The 22,436-nt window shown below is 42.7% G+C and overlaps 2 protein-coding genes across 2 annotated transcripts in view; one reads left to right on the top strand and one right to left on the bottom strand.

Annotated features, from left to right (window-relative positions):
• efcc1 (EF-hand and coiled-coil domain containing 1) overlaps positions 1 to 22,436 on the top strand; it is a 303,999-nt gene that overhangs the window by 222,354 nt on the left and 59,209 nt on the right. The gene's annotated exons all lie outside the window — the stretch shown is intronic.
• Positions 1 to 22,436, bottom strand: part of LOC311032398 (copine-9-like) — a 198,243-nt gene that overhangs the window by 107,686 nt on the left and 68,121 nt on the right. Inside the window, exons 5-6 of the mRNA XM_084039154.1 lie at positions 12,841 to 12,880; positions 7,276 to 7,358 (exon numbers count right to left, since the gene is read on the bottom strand). Coding sequence (XP_083895280.1) covers positions 7,276 to 7,358; positions 12,841 to 12,880 — 123 coding nt within the window. The remainder of the gene's footprint in view (positions 1 to 7,275; positions 7,359 to 12,840; positions 12,881 to 22,436) is intronic.

Below are 22,436 nucleotides of genomic sequence, written 5' to 3' on the forward strand. Positions count from 1 at the left end.
TATAATGTCCGATGAGGCGAAGAAAAGAAAACGGGAGCATGACAAAGAAAGAGCTCGAACGAGAGTGAATATCGGACCGGCTCACACTCGTTAGCGAGAGCTGAAGGAGTCTACAAAATGCAAGGCGGATGGTGACTCGGCTTTGTTGCTGCTGGACTTAAATAAATAATAAATAATACCAGTAATCATTTTTTTCCAACAGTGTGCATCTGTGTACAATACATTGTCGATTATTTCATTGGCTCATGTTAGCTAAGGCGTTAGCTATTGTGCTAATATATATTTAACTATCGCTATGGCTCATGTTAGCTAATCTTAGCTAAGGTGTTAGCTACTCTACCTTGTCACTGGACATCGTTCAAATCGTTAATTGTTTCAAGAGCCGGTTCTGCATACAAACAAATAACGTGCGTGCTGCGGTAGGCTAAATTATTTACGACGGCAGTAATGGACAATTCCCTTCCAACCTGTAGGGGGACGAAGAGGAAAAGTTCTTAAGTGCTGCTTTAAGGCTGAGCCCACAACCCTACAGAGGAAAATCATTTTGGCTGCTTGTTTCATTGAACGCATTCATTTGGACACCACTATAGTCTGTATATAAGAAGATTTTGAAACCTCGAGTTCAGCATTTCAACCTTAGACATCTTGGAATTGTTGCAACCAGAGAAGAAAGTGACCATATTTGGACTGAGGTGGAGCCACGGGTGGATCTGACGAACACAAGCATAGAGCAGAAACCTTACTGAATCTGGATCCACCTGGCTTCTGGTGTGAAGCTGCTAACAAAGTTAGCTTCACAATTCAAGGTCAACTTTAAAGTGTCCGAGTAGCTAATTACCTCTCCATCTCACGCTCTTTTTATTTTATTTATCACTTATTTGTGAACAAGACCAAGATACTTGAACTCACGCATGGAGCACCCCCAAACTGCAGGGAGAAACTCGCTGTTTTCAGTTTAAAAAAAAATCTCACTGATATTTCTTTACAAGTCTTCTGCATAATGGAGGTCATCCCAAAGTAAAAGTAGGCGACTTGTACAGGCTCTTAAGGTGCCTTGATGCTTTGGTATTTAACAAGTAGTGAGTGAGAAAGTAGTGGTTCGTTGTGAACCCTGTAGCTGCTTTTCTACGTCTGGCTGGTTCATCAAGTGAGCGTAACTTGCGTCCAGGTCGGAGTCTCCTGTAATCGACAACCTCTCCCTGCTCCCAAACACAGTTTTCCTCTTAGTAACACAACCCACATCCCTCATATAGCTTCACTAGATTGGACACGGCATCCCCCCAACACATACACACCAAAGCTGCTAGAATCCAGCTCTGGCATCCAAGGGCATCCGAGCCTCTCCCTCTCATTGACGAGCTGTCTGAATTAGGAAATGCTGCCCGATCGGCTTTGACAAACGGAGGAGGGTCTCACACTTGGAATATGATTTAGAGGTGGCTGATCAGTAACTGTGTGTTTTATGACTCTGAAGGGGAGTTTTCCTTTCACTGTTGAGGTAGTTTATGTTTTCATTTTAGCGGTAGCTTTTCACCAATCAATCATATTAATGTTCAGGACAGATGCAGCATGACAGGGGTTATAATTCCACTTTGGTCCCACAATACAAATAAATATTTGACATAAGAAAGGTTAAAAACAGGAGTGGAAATAACCTGGCAGAAAGAGTGGCACTGATCCAGAGGTGGATTTTGTGAGGTTTGGCGTGTGTTTCTACCTGCATGCTTAAAACACGCACACGTGTGGCTGCTCAGCAGACACGATGACCATCTAATTATAGAGCTCTCACAACACAAATACAAGAGGCTTGGTGAAGAGCGGCTTGTCTTATGACGTGTTGTCGGCCTCAGGCAAACAGCGCTCGCTGCCTCGCTGTCACCGAGGCAGGAAGAGAAGCTGCCACCTCATCAAACCTGCTGTCAGCAGCCGAGGAGATCCATCGATCAGGAGCGGACAGGTGACATTCAGAAATGGATCATATTGTATTCTTACAGTTGTTATGGGTATTGTAGCAACAGGCACCTTGAGTGACAGAGAGGCGTTAAACTTTAACCTCTTACACTCCCCCAACGCCACATCCAACACGTTACTGCCCATAGCAAGCCCCCACGGCAGCCATTGGTACCAAGCATGTCATGCTCGTTTGTTGGGAGGAGACTAAATAACGTTCCAAAGTTAGGCCAAATTTTGGCGAGGAAAACACACTGGTGTTGCTTTATTCACAGGACTCTTGACCTCAAGATATGTGAAAAAAAAATGGGTTCTATGGGTTCCTACAAGTCTCCCTTTGCAGACAAGAGACAGTTTGGGAAGTCAACCAAAAGTTGGTAACATGAATTGTTTGTTTCAACAGTGACTTTTTTGTCACTCGATAATAATGCGCCAAGTAGGTCTGTCAATATTAACGCGTAAACATGGGATGATTCATTTGTGAAATCAACGTGATTTTTTTAACGCGTTAATGCTGTTGGTTCTCTGGATGGGACGTTTGAATATGGAAAAAACAAAGATGGAACAATCAATAGACACTGCAGGAATCTGTCTGTGAATAAAAGCTACAAATACTCAAGACCCATGAGGAGACACAAACTAAGTTCCTGTGTCTTGTTGGCAGACAGCTGATAATGAAATTGAAGGAGGTTAGCCCCGACGTTAGCAACAACTAGCTGCTTCGGCTCAGGAACACTTAAGGTGGCCTCGCCTTTAAGGTGGACCAGCACTATTCTCCTTTAAGTGACAAGCTGCTCTCTGAGTCTCTAAGTCTTTAATATTTCTGCTTACTGTGAATCCGACAGTAGGTTAAACATTAATTATTAATATCCAGACTGCAAACTCTGCTCTGTTGAATGTTTACAAAGTTATTGTTCGAACTGTTATGGTATTATTAAGTATTCATATCAGTTCTCTGTATCGGCAAGTACTGAAATTTAAGTATTTGTACTCACTGTAAAAGTGATATGGGCATCCTTTTTGTCGGGGCTTCAAATGCTGGTGCATAAACTCCTTCTATCATTTATTTTTCCATTCCCACAACAATATACAGAGAAAATGGGATTTTTTCAGGTATATTTACAAATGGTAATTAATGGTGATTAATCCACAGTTACCCTGTGATTAATCTGATTAAACATTTTGATCGCTTGACAGCCCTAGTTCTAAGCCCTTACACAATCCAAACTGTCAACATGTGCATAGGTGTCCAACCAAATCGCAACGTTTATTACGGATTAGAGACCTGACTGCATGTCAAATTAATCCTTAGGTTCCTGGCTTTTAGATGATGTAGACTTCTGTAGCATCTACTGTTGACCTGATGTCTCCTACTAATCTCCCTGAAAAAGACAATAATGGCTCTACTGTACAGAGGAGGAGTGGGAGAGGTGGTATCTCAAGGATGGTTCTGTACCTATCCTACCTTCTGTACCAGTATAACAGCAGCTTTCCAGTACTGGCCGATGAGGAGGTCCAGTTGAAGGGTAAAAGCTCAAGGACACTTCAATTATATCTGAAGCTGCTGGGTGTTGCAGGTACATTTCCCAGTCAGCCTGTGGTCCAGAGGTGTCTGACCTCCTGACTGTGAGAGGAGGTGGTGCAGTCAAGGTGCAGGAACAACACATTATGGCTTCCAGCAACGACGATAACGACTTCCATACTGACCCCAATCCACATTCCATCCTACTCACTAACAGACTCGCAGGTAGCCAAGCTCATGTAACAGCACTAACTGAAGAAATGAAAAAATACTGAAGCGATCCCGCATCGAAAGAAGGAACTCCAGCTCTCTCATCAGTATGATGAAACGTATGCAGTTATACTGGTTCAAGATACACGATAGGCTGCATTTTATTTATAATCTTAAAGAAAAGAACTTACACTTTTCAGTTCAACTGGACAGCCTATCAAAGATTCAACTGAAAAAGAAAATGTTGTTTCGGGATCACGGTGCAGATGAGTGGAGATTACATTTAAATGTATTCTCTCATCAGTGAACTGATGAGGCAAGGGATGGCTCACAATATGCAATTTATACATTTACTGTTGTAAGTGTGTTGACTTGGGACGGGATGATATTCACAATTTTATGGAAGATCGCAATAAAAAAACCCATGATCAGTAAGTTGATCATGGTGAATTTCTATATCAGGATAATCTTGAATATGTCACTAGTGGCTTGAAAACGATACATAGCTCACTATCACGGTAGAGAAGTGAAAAATAGTCTGGTTTTAAAATCCAGGCATTATCATGTAACAAAGAATAGACTTACAGGGCCACTATCTATCTATCTTACTATCTTTTAATATTTATTTATGTGATATTTCTGAGAGGGGACTTTATGTTTATGTTACCTTTTTACATAATATATCAGTGATCCAATAAAAAAAATGTGTTTGTTCACAAAGTGTGAGGTAAAGTGATTCCAGTATGTTTTAGTGCAATTTTATGTTTTCAGAATATTTTGTGATTTCTTTGCGATTATCGAGAAGATATTGTGAATCGCAATTATTTTGGCCAGGATTATCGTGACATTAACTTATCATATTGTCCCATCCCAACTGTCATCCATTAAGTTGATCCTACATGAAGACTATTACACCATCAGGCACTATGGGTAAAAAGGGACATCGTCTCAACTATTATTGATGGATTGCCATGATGTTTTGTTTGGACATTTAATGGTCCCCAGAGGATGAATCCCCCTGAATTTGGTTTGAGTAACATATCTTGGCAGCTACATACTGTACATTTGGATGCATATCCATTAAAGTTATATTTATATATTTAAAATGTTATATAATAATAATAATAATAATAATAATAATAATCTATTGTTTCATTTATTTTAGGTGAAATAATATGGGCCGATCCAGTGTACATGTGTTGTGAACTTGGAGACGGCTTACGACCGTGTCCTGCAGGAAATTGCCATTTTCCTTGTATCACCAAAGTGAGAGCTGTCTGTATACAAAGTCAAACACGTTCCTAGCGGGGGTTGACCTCCGCCAGGGTTGTGCCTTGTCACCGATCCTGTTTGTAATGGATAGGATTTCAAAGTGCAGCCGGGGAGAGGAGTGTTCAGATTGAGGAGCTCAGAATTGAGTCTCTGCTCTTTGCAGATGATGTGGTTCTGCTCCCTTCAGAATGTGACCTTCAGCACAAACTGGGACGGTTTGCAGCTGAGTGTGAAGCAGTTGGGAAAGTCAGTCCCTCCAAGCCTGAGGCCATGGTTCTCTGCTGGGAAATGGTGGGTTGCACCCTCCAGGTTAGGAGTGATTCACTGCCCCAAGTTCAAGTATCTCAGGTGAGATGGACAGGCAAAGCTCTCGATTCACCAATCCACCTGGTCATGAGCTTTGGGTAGTGACTGCATGAATGAGATCTCTGAAACAAGCAGCCGGAATGAGCTTCCTTCGTGGGGTGGGACTCAGCCTCAAAGATGAGTGTGGGTGAGGAGCTCAGACATCCAGAGGGAACTCAGAGTAGAGCCGCTGCTTCTTTGCGTCGAAAGGGGCCAGTTGAAGTGGTTTCCTTTACAGTTTTCCCAGGCAAGTCCAACTGGGAAGAGGGCCCCAAGGTGGACACAGAACACGCTGGAGGGATAATAAACATCTTATCTTATCTGGGAATGCATCGGGGTCCTCAGTAAGAGATGGAAAGCGTTGCTGGGGAGAGGAACATCTGGAATCCCCTCCTAACCGTTTCCCCGTGACCCAACCCCGGATAGGCCAAATGTAAGGATGGATGGAGTATAGGCTGATGGATATCACTCAGAATGAGAGAGTGTTAGGCTACTGCAGTGTGGATTAACAGATGAATATTCAACTTTGAAGAAACACTGAATAAAATTTAGTATGCCAAGTGGGTAAATGTTTTTCATTATCTTTAGAAGTATAATGTACTTATGTTAATGGTGTTGCAGGAATGCATTTTCAGTCAGGGTGGAGCTGCTCTGGACATAATGGAGGATATTTAAATCTGCACCAAGCTCAGCTGCTGCTGACATGCAAAACCGATCTCATACATACAACATGTGGGGGCTGACTACCGCGTACTGTGTGGTGTTTTATTCAACATGTTATTAATAATGCGTCATGTTTCAGATACTGCAGATGCCAATACTACCAGCGCTATGAATGAGCAGCTGTCACTATTTTCTGTCCGCACAGCACGTTCTTTTATCTCCTCACCTCCTCAGGTTAGAATAATAATATAAATACAAATATAATAACTTTATTTATATAGTGATTTTTTAAAACAAAAGTTACAAAGTGCTTCACATAGTATCAATTAAAACAGTAATATAATTTGAACAGGAACAAGTAGATTTTGGGTTGGAGGCGGGAAAAGCCTGTCTGTATAGATGAGTTTTAATACCAGATTTAAACGTATAACGTGTGGGATTTTGCAGAAGGTTGCCAGTGGTGAGCTGCTGATTAGAGCAAACAAGACGACAATGAGATACTGTTTCAACAAAATAAGACAACACTGCATGGAGTTACTGGACAAAAGTTAAAATCAGTGTAAATTCGACTAAAAAATGCACCTGCAGACGTAAAGGTAAAATGTACCCTCAGTCTCACTACTGAACACTTTTCCATATAGCGTGAAGGAATATGTTATTTTCTACACATTTTTCTATAGCCAGTTATTTTCAGCAGCTCCTGCGGAGTGGATGTGGTCCAAATCAACATAGCAGGATGGTCAGAGCGGCGACCTTTATGTGCACGGTTGCCACTGCGACCGTTGCAGTGGGTCACTTCTGTAGAAAGTAAACTGACTGATGGAAGTGGTGGACTCGACTCACTGAGGTGAGGTCTGAAGTAAGGAGCACATCCTTCTCCAGAGCTTTACGCTCTTCCTGGTGAGCTGCAACAACACTTTCCAGCCCCACTCATGTGTGTTGTCACCATGACAACTAATAACAATCGCCATTTTCCTTTGTACTAGTAAAATGACCATTGAAAACAGTGTTCTTCTTCTATTCTATTTCTATTAGTCACTTGTTCACAACAAAATTAGACAGATGAAAATGAACTTTTGACATCTATACATCATACCAGCAACATTACCACAGTTTATGTTTATCTACATGTATTCCAAACTATGAATTTAATACCAAACTTCAGGAATATTAATACAAATGATGTGACTAATTCATAAATCTACAAAAGCATTTATTGTATAAGTTTGGATCAATGTCCTGCACAAACTTCCCAGAGTAGCCTGTGTGCTTCCCTGATATCTGTTCACGTTGTGTGTTCATGCTGTACTTACGAGAGTGTCCTTTCCAGCCTGCTGCCAGTGGAGCCGATGATCTCCCCCAACGTACAGAACATCTGACCCAGAAAGTCCTTCGCAGAGGAGATGATACAGTTAATACTGCACAAAACAATCTGACTAGAGGCAAGGGGTCATTTGGGACAAGAGGGCAAAGGCACGAGGTATAGTTGTAAACCAAGACTTCAAAACGTTGTACCTAAATCGCTCTCAAACATATTCCACATTAGCTTTTAGGTCCCCCTAATGGGGATTTTGCCATTTTTAATTTTGTGCAATTCTTTTAAAATGTATCCTCAACGCTTTCTCGATTTCATTGTTGGCATAAACATCCAACTGATGTGATGCTATATTGTGAAGGAATAGTCGATACCTCAAACGATGATATCACAGGTCATGTGGCAATACGCCATTTAAGGCACATTACAGATGTGGAGCTTTTCAAAACTCCTCCTTCCAGCATATGAGAGGCCTTAGTTTGGACATCATTCACGAAACTTGGTCATCATTTCGGACATATGGCTTTCATTGGCTCCGCCAAACAGGAAGTCAGACATTTTGACTCTTTTTTTTTTTGCAAACTTGTTCTTATCCTATCGGCTGCATCTCAGATTTTGTTTCTAAATAAGGTTGATGATGACTCATATATATGCTGACTTATTCACTCACTCAGTTATTCACATATTTACCCACTCACTGAGTTAGTCCCTGAATGACTCACTCACACTTAACACCTATGACTAAAATGTTGATTAAAACTTGGAGTAACAGTTTAGTGTTGTATTATTTTTGTAATTAATTAATTACAATATCACCATTTACCATGCCCGATTAACAACTTCACTTTTTGAAAATAATATTTAGTATTAATTATTATTATGATTATTATTATTAATTAAAGTTACTTACTACTACCACTTATTACAAAGAAATAAGTCTTCCCATACATTGGTCATGAAGTCTGAAAACATCTAGTATATAAAGTATTAAGAAGAGCTGTTGCCTGGACACGTGAGAGAAATATACAGAGAATGAAAGATATGAAGAAACAAAATTAAGAAAGGTGACAGTCTGTTGTTGGATTTTGCGATTACAGACTATTATCTGTGGAACAGTGTTACTCCTTTCATTTTTATATAAACCAGTTAAGTAGATCGCCTTAAACTGACATTCCCAACAAAACTGCACCGTGAATGACCCTTTGAGGAAATTTCTTCCTGGATTACGTTTGTCTTGGATCCATCCATGAGAATGCTAAAACCTCAAATAACAGACCAATGATGTCCACAGATAACAAGGAGAAATGAAATAAAGGCACATGATGGGATGTCAGCCTACCTTCTGCTCATCCAGGTGGGTAGGCAGTAAGGAAAGACACAAGTTAGAGGAAAAGCTGAAAACACAATGAAAACATCTCAAGTTTACAAGGGTACTGAGAAAGGTACAAGAACATGTTAAGAGTTGTTTTGAGGTGATGATTTTTACATTATCAATACAGTTTATCAAGTATGTTTTATCTCTATGACTCAAAATCAATTCACTTTATTTAATTAGTCTCTACATTGTAGAAGCAGAGGTTGTGATTTATTTTAAAAGTTAATTCAGCTCAATTAAATTCAGAGTACTTCTGCCCCAGAAACGGACATCCTAAACCGGCCTGTTCAGACAAGGACACGCCCATGTCACCCTTTGAAGCAAAATACAGCCATTAAACAGACTGACTGGACTGAAGAAATCCTCCTGGATTATCATCTCTGCAGCTCATTTCATATCATAGTTTTCTTGTGTTTATCACACACAATGATTAATCAATGATTTAGTTAATAATGATAAATTAGTAACAGCAGCAACAACAAAGCTGGAATTCTCAGTGGACTATTTTATGTCTGTGATATTTACTTTCCACTTTGACTGACCAATACCTCAGCTCAGCTTTGGGAAACACAATATCATTGGTTTTAAAATGTGATGACTGAGGAAAGTACAACATTTAAAGAGTCAAGAGATGTGTAGCCTTGAGATTTTCTTTTGTATAGATACTGGGTTTTCCCATCAGATACAGAAGATGTCCGTCCACTGTAGCTTTATTGAGTTGAATCCGTACAGTGAGTATGGGTCAGTGAACTCACCAAATTGATAATTGTTAGCTTATTAATGTCTTCTGCTGGAAAACCAGTAGAATAATCAGAGAAGGCGTGCAGACGGTCCATATTCTCACATGTGACAACGCTACCACAGAACACCAGGTTGACTCCGCCCACAAAATACATCACTTTGTTCATTAACACAAAAAAGTTTGATTGGGCTGATCTGAAGCCAGGTGATGTATATGGAGCCAGCTTCAGTCACCAACAAACTTCCTCCCCCATCCCTGCCAATCAAACCAGATAGAGGACTATAAGTGACCTTATCCCTTATGCTAATCCATCCATTATCAATCATCGCTAGGGTTGCAAAGGGGCGGAAAATTCCTGGTAAATTTCCATGGGAACTTAAGCTTGGGAATTTTGGAAATATTCCATATTTGGAAACTTGCCATGGGAATTATGGGAATTAATGGGAATTTAGGGGAACTAATATTAATATATATTAAGCATAAATATGAACAGAAGTCATAAGAAAACATCTATACAAAATGTTTTCAACAGATATTTCAAATATTTCAGATTTATTTGAAAGTAGAACAGAACAGAACACTGCAAACTCTCGAAAATCTTTTAAACTGACTGTTGTCAATCTAAAATAAAGACAGATTCAGCAACTGCGTAGCTTATTTCGGGGGGGGGGGGGGGGGCTTTTTTCAAACCTTTCAAATCGTAGACTAGAGTTTTAATAAATAAATTTCCCCATAATAGCATCAAGACTTCACTTTGTTTAGTCCAGAAGCTCAAATGTGTGCCTTCAATAGTCTTTGTGCTTCAGGCTCAAAAGTGTGGTCCAGTCTTCTAGTGTTCTTCTGTACATGTGATGGAGGCATGCACAGTGCCAGTAGGGGGCGTGGTCTCAATAGCCATGCACTAAGCAGTGTGCTCTGTGCATGTGGTTGAGGAATGGCATGGATATTCAAGTGTATTTGAATGGCATCTGTTTGTTTTAGTCAAGATTATGCTACAAAATAACTTTCCTCAGCTTTATTTAAAGGCAGGAACACACCGGCCCAACCGTTGGACGTCTGAAGCGTTTGGAGAGGCTCGGACGAGGTCGGGAACACATATGTTTGGTGTGTACAGCTGCGTCGGAAGCTTTCGGAGCCGCGCGGACGTTGTCTGATCAGACTGAGCATGCGAAGTCTGAGGAGGTGAGCTGTTGGACGTCTGAGCCATTGGATACTCTGATTGGCGGTGTGCTAGCGAATCAGAGTATCCAATGGCGGTGTGTGGGCGGGGCGGAAGTGACGATGGTAAACTCCGTATTACTCGTTCCCTACTGAGACGACGTCTTCGTAAAATAATGAGCCCGAGAGCACACAACGCGAGTGTCACCCTAGCCAGAGCCATCTTTCCAGAAATGCAAAGTATTTAGTCCACAAAGGTCTTCTCGAGTCGAACGAATACTGAACCAAGACTGTGGCTGTGTCCGAAATAATTCCCTACTCCCTACTCCCTATATAGGGTAGTTCTATGGAGGGCACTATATAGTGGACTCAAAGGCAAAATGAAAAAACACTTTCGGACACTACTCGGGGGATTTCTTTCGGCGCCGTTGATGACGTTGTCCTGACCATAATTAATATGTGTCAGATTCCGCCAACGGCTCTTAAGTCTCAAGCAGAGAAATTACCAGGATAATTATTTTTTAATACATATTCGTTGCGAAAATTTACAAAACCAAAAGAACGAGTCCTCCAGCAATAAGGGGATTCCGTGGCCGTCTCATTTCTTGAGAAAAAAATAATTTTCAATAATGAGACGATCACTACATCGTCCTCACTGCTATTTTTATTTTCAACGATCCCGATCGGGTCCAGGTGGACTTCAGGACCAGGTTGCAGCACTACCGGCACCCCACATCTCCGCGATCCACCAGACCTGACCAGGTTGCAGTCCGTCCGCGATCCCAAACTCCTCGGCGATCGCTCGCCACAATCTGTCCCTCATCTCCGCATCTTTATAGTTTTCAGACTGTCATACGGCGCTTTGGTTTGAGTGACGGTTTTTGACGGACGAAGACCCCGCCAACCGCCGCTTATCACCGGCCGCCGCGGCCACGACCGCCGCCGGCCAGCGCCAACTGTCGCCGGCCCCTGCCGTAATATATATCGCGTTTTTTTTAAGTAAATAAAGGAAAACATCACACTTTGGCCGTTTGTGTCGTCTTGTTCTGCTCTGCAATACATATATTAAATATTAACATTTATTATTGTACGATTATTGATATTTCCGCCGCTTTTTCCTGCTCTCTCTCCTCTCGTCCCTTCGCGATTTGTCTTTCAGCGCAATGCATGATGGTAAAATTTGCTCGGCTAGTGACCATCGGCTGTACACTACTTTTCACGATGCATTGTGGGAAACTTTGAGTGCACTATATAGGGAATAGTAATGCTCACTACACATTCGGACACCCCTACAAAAGTAGGGAGTGATTTCGGACACAGCCTGTGTGTGCATTGTTTTTATCTGCACTCCGTTCCGTCATTTCCTGTTTTCCTGTTTTGGAGTACTGGCACGAGACTAGCGCCACCCGCTGTTAAGGAGGCTTATTGCATCTCGCGCAAGCGCAGAACGTACACGCTGCTGTGCTGTCGGAAGCACGTCGAAGCGGTGTGTACAACGCAACTTTTCTGCCGAACGGGTCAGACGAGAGGCAACAGAGTGGGCGGAGAGTGGTCGGATAAGGCAGTTGGACGTCTGGGCGGTGTGTGGGGGCCTTAAGTCCCCTTTGAAGAGCCAACCATCAATTTTAAAAATTCCCAGTTTATTCCTGTTTATTCCCATAAATTCCCATTAATTCCCATAAATTCCCATGGAAAGTTTCCACTTTTGAAAATTCCCCGAATTTTGCAACCCTAATCACCGCTTATCCTGTTCAGGGTCGTGCGGGGGCTAGACCTATCCCAGCTGATATTGGGCGAAGGCAGGGTTTAGAGTCATCGATGTACTTATCCCCATCCTGCATGTCTTTGGACTGTGGGAGGAAGCCAGAGAACCCGGAGAGAACCCACGCTTACACGGGGAGAACATGCAAACTCCACACAGAAGGAACCCGGACTCAAACCCGGGACCCTCTTGCTGTGAAGCGACAGTGCTAACAACTACACCACCACGAGCAAATGCTGGATAATGCTAATCTTACCATGCACACACACACACACACACACACACACACACACACACACAGACTAATGCCTTTTTTACATTCTAGAGCTAAAGGCAAAATCCTGGGGGTTTAGTTACTATTTGACCAGCTCATTGGACATAAAGTAAACCTGTGACACTTTATCTCTTTTACCACTACAATTGAATTATTCAGCTAAGACTACCACACCTTGCCTGTTTTAGGCCTGAAAACTAGTTTGCATATCATTGTGGAACACATTTATGGGATTTCTCAGAGTTTGCTTACGTGTTTCGAAAGGTTGGAGCTCCTGGTATCCACATTGTACCTGCAATTAAACAAAAAGACAGCATACTTTAGACACTTTGATGTGAAGCATTCAATAGGAAGAACAATATACTTTACACAATACATTTTCCACTGTGTAGTTTATTTGACAAGCAAAACTTAGATAATTGACAGCTCTCCTGGGATTGCAAAGAAAAAAATAAATAAATAAATGTTGCTGCTGGTTAAATAATTAGATATACTGTAGTGTGCATAGGAGGGATGGGTGGAGTGATGATGATGAATAAATGTATGGATCTGGGGCAGCGATCCTTTATAATGAAATCTGGGATCAACAGGCAGATTTAATCCATTTCCCCTCTGGCAGACGTGCTGCTTCTTTCTCTTTCTTAAGGCTACTGTCTCCTCAAGGACTTCCTCTTAAGCGGCGTCATCCTTGAAAGGGATGCAGTTTATGTTTGACAAAGGAAATCCAACAGTGTGTCGAATAACATTACACAGACAGCGTGTATTCTTCAGCTGCTCCTCTCTCTCTGGATCTCTGCTCGCTGTCGCCAGCTTCTCTCTGAAGTCTACAGACGACGGAGGACGACGCCGAGCTCTGTTGCAATCTTTTCACCTGTTTTCTGAACTCTCTCACCACCTCAGTTTCTCAGTCACACATTAAACCCGGCAGTAATGAAGGTCCTCCTTCTAAGGCTGCTTCAAGGACACGAAGAGGTCGTTGAAGGAGATCTGTATCGAAGAACAGCACTGTGTCAGCTGCTTCAACTTTACTATAAAGATGCACTGTACGTCTCAGTTGCGCTCATTCTCGAGAGAGCAGGCAGGCTTGAGGAAGATGAGCAACAAAGCCTCGATGTTGTAATATTTGTGCTGAAGCCATGTGGAGCCCTGCTCCACTGTTAGCCGGGGGCCAAAGCAGATTTTCATAAAAACGCATGACTGTCAGTCTTAAAACATTTCAGCAGAGTCTTCAATGTCTCCAACACTTTAAACAGTCGGCACCAAACTTCCACAGATACTGAGGCTCTCATACATTCCACAGCGATGTTTGCCCTTCAAAGTAAAAGTTCGTAACAATGAATGTTGGAGGACAGTTTGTCCCAAGCTTATTCTCCCTCCCTCCCCTCCTCCGTCTCTATCAACTCCTTATTTCCCAATATTTGTTTTGACTTCTTTTCCCCTATGGCCTATTTCTCTACCCAACACCAGCCTGTTTTAGACAGACGATTCTGCCGTAATGTGTGTTCGGAGTAAAAACAAAGAAATTCCCAGACGAAACATATGATTTTAGAGATGTTTGTAAGTTTACTGTACAAAAACCTAAAGAAGAAGATGCTTTTCTATTGCTTTTGTTTAAATTATGAAACAATGATGCAAACATGAAAGACAGGGTTCCTCTGGCTACGAGACAGCCTTGGGTCTCGTAGCTCTGTGATGGACAGGTGAGGGTTCTGCATGGTCAGGACCAGAGACCACCACAACGCTGCAGCAGCGTGACGGGACTGACAACTGTGTGACTGACGCTGCATCAAGAATAGGTGGGAATTGAAGTCGCTGAATTATCAGTCAAACAAATCCTGCACAAACCACCTTTTTTTCTAGTCGTGCCATGAGTTATGTGGTAGGAAAGAATATAATTATAGCACCCAATCACTTCGATTGCCTGCTGCTTTCTGGGTTTCATTTCTTCTCAGCTCAGCACGTACCTCGTGTCGGGTGCTATGGCTTTGAAGAGGAAAGTAAAAGCAGGGGACTAATGGAAATACTGGAATTGAGAGGGAATGTAAAAGAGCCACGAGCCATGTAGCCTACACTACCGGCCGTGGATCAGCAGCTTGCCCAAAAGTGCCCAATGCAGTGCTCTCTGCACATTTAAAACAGTCACTCCACACACACTTTCATTACATCTCCACCCTCTGTATCACCACTAGTCTTCAATCTCTCCCCTCCTCCATTTCAACAGCAATCTCTCTCTCTCTCACCCCCCACACTTGCTTTGTACGAATCTCGTTCTCCAGCGACGTCAAATTGAGCTCTATGCTGAGCTCGGGTGGGATCAAATGAAATTACCACACAGTAGGATAAGCCCGTGAGCGATGGCCAAATGAGATTTGAGTGCGGAGGAGCAATACAGTCACAAAAAAAAAAAAAAAAAAAAATCTAATGACCTTGATTTACATTGCAGGAGGTCGAGGAGCTGGAGGACGTCTTATCAGGAATGAAGGTGAACAATAAACGCTGTTAATGTTTTGATACAGCATTAATCATGTTCCTGTCTTCACTTTTTGATGTGTATTTCTTTGTGAAACCGACATGGTAGGATTCAGATCACACATTAATAAACTACAGGGCTCTTTGGTGAATTCAGTTCAACACACTTTAGCTGCACCAAATCAGATTCTGCATGAGGGATTTAAGGCATCTTATATACCAGAGACTCGAAAGATGCTGGTTTATTAAAAACCTCCTCTTCATGGCTTTATGTCAAGACATTCACTTACTACTCGTAAAACTCATTAGTAATAGCATTACAAATGTGCAGCGAGGTCATTTAAGCTGATTCATCTAGTCATCGTGGTGGCGATTAGTGCAGGGGAATCTCATTATGTCATGTAAAGGCAGGAACACACCGGCCCAACCGTTGGACGTCTGAAGCGTTTGGAGAGGCTCGGACGAGGTCGGGAACACATATGTTTGGTGTGTACAGCTGCGTCGGAAGCTTTCGGAGCCGCGCGGACGTTGTCTGATCAGACTGAGCATGCGAAGTCTGAGGAGGTGGGCTGTTGGACGTCTGAGCCATTGGATACTCTGATTGGCGGTGTGCTAGCGAATCAGAGTATCCAATGGCGGTGTGTGGGCGGGGCGGAAGTGACGATGGTAAACAACAAACCACATAAACAGAGATGGCGTAGAGTACAGATTTTACTTCGTCGTTGCATCGCACTTTTGGTTATTTCTGCACATTTATCGAAGCAATGGCTACGTGGAGCGAAGAGACGGAAGAGGTCTTCTCGAGTCGAACGAATACTGAACCAAGACTGTGTGCATTGTTTTTATCTGCACTCCGTTCCGTCATTTCCTGTTTTCCTGTTTTGGAGTACTGGCACGAGACTAGCGCCACCCGCTGTTAAGGAGGCTTATTGCATCTCGCGCAAGCGCAGAACGTACACGCTGCTGTGGTGTCGGAAGCACGTCGAAGCGGTGTGTACAACGCAACTTTTCTGCCGAACGGGTCAGACGAGAGGCAACAGAGTGGGCGGAGAGTGGTCGGATAAGGCAGTTGGATGTCTCGGCGGTGTGTGGGGGCCTTAAGTGTCAACCGGTGAAAAGCAACACTGTAATGAGAAGTTACATTCTGGACATCCATCAAGATCCACCATGTGTGGGGGCGTTTATAGAGAGGCTATGTCCCGCCCCTTCCATGCCATCTAATTTCAATGGCAAAAGACAAATAATTTTTTTTCCCCGTTTGAATGGTGTCATGATTTACACATACGTATAACTGCTGAAGGATAAGACTGGAAATGCATAATTAGAAAGCAAACAGTGAGGTGAGTGTCTCTCTCTGAAGCTACGATGTCTGTGTGTTGGGTACCAGGATGTAACGTTACTATAACAACAGGTCTCTCTGTGTGTTGGGTACCAGGATGTAACGTTACTATAACAACAGGTCTCTCTGTGTGTTGGGTACCAGGATGTAATGTTACTATAACAACAGGTCTCTCTGTGTGTTGGGTACCAGGATGTAACGTTACTATAACAACAGGTCTCTCTGTGTGTTGGGTACCAGGATGTAACGTTACTATAACAACAGGTCTCTCTGTGTGTTGGGTACCAGGATGTAACGTTACTATAACAACAGGTCTCTCTGTGTGTTGGGTACCAGGATGTAACGTTACTATAACAACAGGTCTCTCTGTGTGTTGGGTACCAGGATGTAACGTTACTATAACAACAGGTCTCCCTGTGTGTTGGGTACCAGGATGTAACGTTACTATAACAACAGGTCTCCCTGTGTGTTGGGTACCAGGATGTAACGTTACTCACACTAACAACAGGACTCTGTGTGTGTTGGGTACCAGGATGTAACGTTACTATAACAACAGGTCTCTCTGTGTGTTGGGTACCAGGATGTAATGTTACTATAACAACAGGTCTCTCTGTGTGTTGGGTACCAGGATGTAACGTTACTATAACAACAGATCTTTCTGTGTGTTCGGTACCAGGATGTAACGTTACTATAACAACAGGTCTCTGTGTGTGTTCAGTACTGTAATTTTATTATGTTGGTTATTCTGTACATTTCCTGTCCTCAAATGAGAGAGGGTTTCGTATGGTCAGGCCTCTTGAAGCAAATTTGTGATTTGTAATATTGGGTGGTATAATGAAATTGTCTTGACTTGAGAAAGAACACTTATAATAGAACACATTTTAATTGCTTCATTACAGAGAGTCATTAGCCATTAATGAGATTTTAAATGTTAAGAGGCCAACATTACAAAAATCACATAACTTAATTTGTTTCACTTCAGGAATTCCTGCTGTATTTGGTGAATTTCTCTCTATGTTTTGGATTAAAATGTACATGCAGGACTTTAAAGAATTAATCAATTTAACAAACGGTAACAAAATGTGAAGGAGGGAATGAAGTGATTTACATATTCAGTTTGCATCATGGATGATGCCTCTTTTATTCCCAGTCCCGGCCTGGAAATGGCAGAGTGCAGTGTACATATAAAAGCCTAATTACACACCACTGCATGGTATGTTAAGTTAAGGTCTGATTCATTCCTTCAGGGTGCAGAAACAAAATGTAGAACAGCCTTGATTACATTTTTCTACAATAACCAATGATTGCAACACCTGCGCGCTCAGTGTGATGGAATTTATGCTATCAGCACTCATGGCTAGGTTTATGTCCTCTAAGTGTTTGTTTGGATCAGTGGACTGCTCTGCTGGGTCTTCAGTAAGCTCACACTACTACAGGTCCAATGGCTGAGGGAGCTTTTTTTCTCTATAGCGAAAGCCCTCACTTGACATGTACGATTCCTGCAGTGGATGACCTAATCAAATCATACTTTTGTGGCATAAATGGCGTTGGAATCCAGGGGTCTCACAGCTCAATTCATTGCAGGGACACGGGTTGACAGTTCTTAAGTTCTTTTTATTTGCTCTTTTATGTCCGTGTGCACCAAGATAGCCGGCTGTGACGTATACAGACCAAAGCCACTGTCCTCTGCCTCTTCAGCGTGTCGGCGTGTCCCTCTCGGCCGCCTACTGTGGAGTCAAACACGGCTTGGTAATCAGCCCAGATCACCTGCAGCTGCGTTGATCAGCTGACGCTACTCCCGTGAGCCGCCTCCACACCTCTCTCTCTCCTGCAGCCAGATGCTGCGCCACACGCACCTCCACAACTTTGCAATCAGATTATTGGATAGCAATAAGCAAATACTTTGAAGAGACATTGCTGTGGATTTGGCCTATGATCACCATCCAAAATCAGTCTGTTGTTTTCTCCTGAATAGGACAACCAAGACGGGCCAGTTGGCTGTGTGTATAAAATATAACTGTAAAATAAAAGAGCAAATACATTTTTCACTAGTATTTACTCGCTCAGCACTCAGCACGCCTCCTCTATGTCAAAATTCTATGATGGAATCTAATGATATAGGGTGCCTACTATAGCCTGTTAGTCCTCTAAAATGTTATATAACATGAAGGGAGTGCAGAAATGATTTAGAAATGCACAACAATATAGAAAATACAAAAAAATGAAAAAAAATTACCATCTGTCACACTTATCCTATAGCTAAATCAATTCAAAACAATATATTTCTAAACAAAAGACCACTGTGACAACACATATGATGCATTGCCTTTATTGTCAAGATTCATGAATTCAGTCCATTCATGTTACATTCTTGATGAAAGTAATACATCACTCTGTCCACATCTATCTATTGTGATTGAGTCGGCTAAAAATAACGTCTGTGGAGAGGTGGGAGTTAAATAATTGATTCCCTCTACTGGGATGCTCCCTTTTATTGGAATCCCCTCTCATGACCCCATATCAGGGAGACCACAGCACTCTCCTGGCACGATCCATATCTGGGCCATGCTGGAAACAGACTCAGCACTCGTTTATTCCTGCATCTCAGAATGTGAGGCTGTATCCACAACAATGATTATCAGTGCGATGGAAGATGGAAAAGAGGATATTTTATCATCGTATTATTGACAAAGAACATGTTATAAGGCCATGAAATTAAAACAATTGTCAGCGGTGTAATTGCTTGGCACAACTCCTCACCGTCAATGTTCCTCCACTTAAAGTGATCCTCATTTTAAGTGTCTGACAACATTATGTGAAGAACTGTACAAAGAAAAAAAACCTTTTTCTTCCACTTTTGCTTTCTGTAACAAAAGGTGCAAACATGACTGTTGGAGTTCAGAAAGCATAGCTGTTGTCTAAAAAGGTTTTCAATGTCACATGTGGCTGATTTAGATCATGTGGATGCAATAAAAGATTTCAGAATGAGATTTCTTCATGCAAAACTTGGTAAGAAACAATATAATAAAAGGTGTACAATCTTTTATCACTACAGGGACCCTTCACATGTTGTGCTTAATAACGTTTATCCTTTAATCCACTGGGGAGGACGTGCTCCTTGCACACCGCTACGAAGCAACCAAACCCTGCACACTGACATGATGGTGAAGTTGCAGTAATTCAACAGAAAGCCTCTCTAACTAAAACAACAATCTAAAACAAAGATAAATGGATTTCCGCACTGTGATTCCTTCTCAGTAGCTTTACTGCTCGATCTAAAATAGTCTGAAATACAGATCATAAATCAGCCCTACACTGAAATGATTAACTTCTCCTCCATACATTTACCATGGACCGATATTTACAGAAGAAAGACAAGATATCTGCTGGCTATCATTGGTTGTTCCTGGTCACATGCCAAAAGCATTCTAAAAGTTGAACTATATCGATCTCCGGGGCGAAGCGCTCTGAGAAATAGGCGATTGGGAATACAGAAGCTCTCGCGTTTGAGTGCGTCTCCCCCACATCTACATCTACAACAATGGAATTGAGAGCACAACATGTGGAACAACACCGACATTGGCGGTGAGGAGTTGCCCTGAGAGATTACATTGCAGCGCTTTCCCTCAATACTGGACCAATTTTTAAAAAATTGTCTTTGACCCAGAAACGGAGGAAAACAGGGTCCAGGTTGAAAAATTAAACCAAAGTTACCCTTTAATGTTTGATACGCGAGGCCAGCACAGTGAAAGGTTTACCATGATGATGTGATGGAGGCTTCTTGATTCAACGTGGATACAACGCATCACTCACTATGTGGTGTTCACCCCAAAATGATGTAACGACGTGTGTTTATTTTAATATAATATCTGTGTAGGCCTTATAATATACTGTAGGTGACCTTTACACCCATTCATTCCTCACATTTACTGTGGATAGAATAATAATAAATCCAAGCAGGTGAAACCATACAAGGAACCAGGATTTCAATTTTGGATGGGCCTTTTAATAACAGATATTATTACTGTTTGCCTTCCTTTGTGGGTTTCCAACTCTTACATAGCCTCGCTGAATAGAAAAGACTGATATCAGGCTGTGGGAGATGACAGGCGTGTCTGGTTGATTATGACACTTTTACATTTCTCCAAAAATATTTCAATGCTGAGAAAGCTTATTATTTTCCTGTGACAGCTTGTATCTATTACAAGCAGCACAAGAAGGAGACAGAAAGTCTGTAGCATTTTAAACCAATAACCCTGTCGCTGTTATAGAGCATCTTTGGTAAAAACCATCACTATTAACATTTGCACAGCAGGTAGTGCATTTCTCAAAACAATTAGTGCAAACTGCAAAACCTAGTGGATAACTTGCAAAAGCACGTCACTTGCTCAAAATGAATAGTCCATTCTTCAAAAGCAAGTATTCATGTCAATGAAACTGCCAGTGTCATCAAATGAGAAGTCTTGACACCATCGGTTATGAACAAGATAGTCAAATGGCTTTGTCATGTTTTCATTATGACAGTTTATTCTCTCAGTGTTTTCCAATACAAAAAAAGGTCAGAACTCGGTGAAACTACGGGCCCTAGTTTCATAGACCAGGCGTAGTCGGGGCGCAGCGCACCTGCGCCATGACAGGGTGTGTCCACCTGGACTTTGCAAGTTTCGTGCACGGCGAAGGCGTGAGTGGGAGACGAGGAGGAGACAGGCGTTCGTGGGATTAACACAGCACATTAAGATCTTCACCAATCAAATGAGCTCCTCTCCTCACCTTTAATGCGCCAGGCGGGGTTCAGTGCAAGTTTCGTCACTTGACAGCCCAATGAAAGAAGCAGCGCCGGCGCTCCCACCACGCGCATCACGCGCTGTGCGTACGTATAGTCATAATAATTATAATGCCGATATTATATCACTATAGAAATTGTAGACAGGGTCAGGGCGCACAGCAGTAGACATAATAGTGGCAAGAACCCGGTGCCTGCACGAGCCGGCCGGGCCATTCATCATCATCACCGTCTTCATCACCTGCGCTCCACAGCTGCACCGGATTCCCCGTCCAACACCAGAACGGCGGGACACCGGGAACTCGCGGGCCGCTCAGACCAGCTGCAGCCCCAACTCCGGTTCCAGCTTGCGGCAAAGTTGCGCGTCTCTCCACGGACAACAGGCTGCCGAGGCGCAAGACCAGGCACGAGCTGCTGTATTTTTTTTAAAGATTTTTTTTAAAGATTTTTTCTAAAGATTTTTTCAGGCATAGACGCATTTTATTAGCAGTGGATAGATATGAAAAACAGGAGAGACAGAGGGAGGTGTGACATACAGCAAAAGACCTTCGGACGGGATTCGAACCAGGGTCAGCGGCGTATGCGTACGTGTAACATACATGGCATGCGCTCTAACCACTCTGCCACCTGCACGCCCCTAAATCACTGTTTTTCGGGGGGGGGGGGGCATCATAAAGGAATTCTGCTTAGGGCACCAAAATGGCTAGCGGTGGCGCTGGACAGAAGACAGCAGCAGCAGCAGCAGCAGCAGCAGCAGCGCCAGACGGCCAAACTTTTTCCAGGATGAAACTGATGTTTTGGTCCGAGAGGTCCAAGTTTCAGCTGTGTTAATTCAGTCAGGCTGAGTTTCCGTTACGCGTGCCATCCGCCTTTGATCTGACGTCAGATGTGACGGGACAATCTATATAGATATAAATTCACGTGTTGATTCAATTAGTTGCATTAAATAGTGTTTGTTGTGATTATTTTGCATTTAAATGTGCCTGGAACTGTGGAAACCTGCCTGTGAGGTCTTGGGGATGTGTGCGCACTGCGCGCCGGTCAGCCAAACTGCCACTCCGCCAGCTGTAATTCGCCTTGAGCAGTAGACCAGGTTGGAGCTGGCTGGCTTTCGGCGCAGTCTCGGCGAGGCTTTTTGACACGAAAACTTCCGCTGTGCCAAGCTGAATCTGTGACGCCTCCCCCTGCTGCGCCGCTACACCCATCTTGGCGCAGGCGATCCACCAAACTGCCAAAATGACTGTGCGCAAGGCTGCG

This window comes from Eutrigla gurnardus (assembly GCF_963514095.1).
Source record: "Eutrigla gurnardus genome assembly, chromosome: 2".
NCBI lineage: Eukaryota > Metazoa > Chordata > Actinopteri > Perciformes > Triglidae > Eutrigla > Eutrigla gurnardus.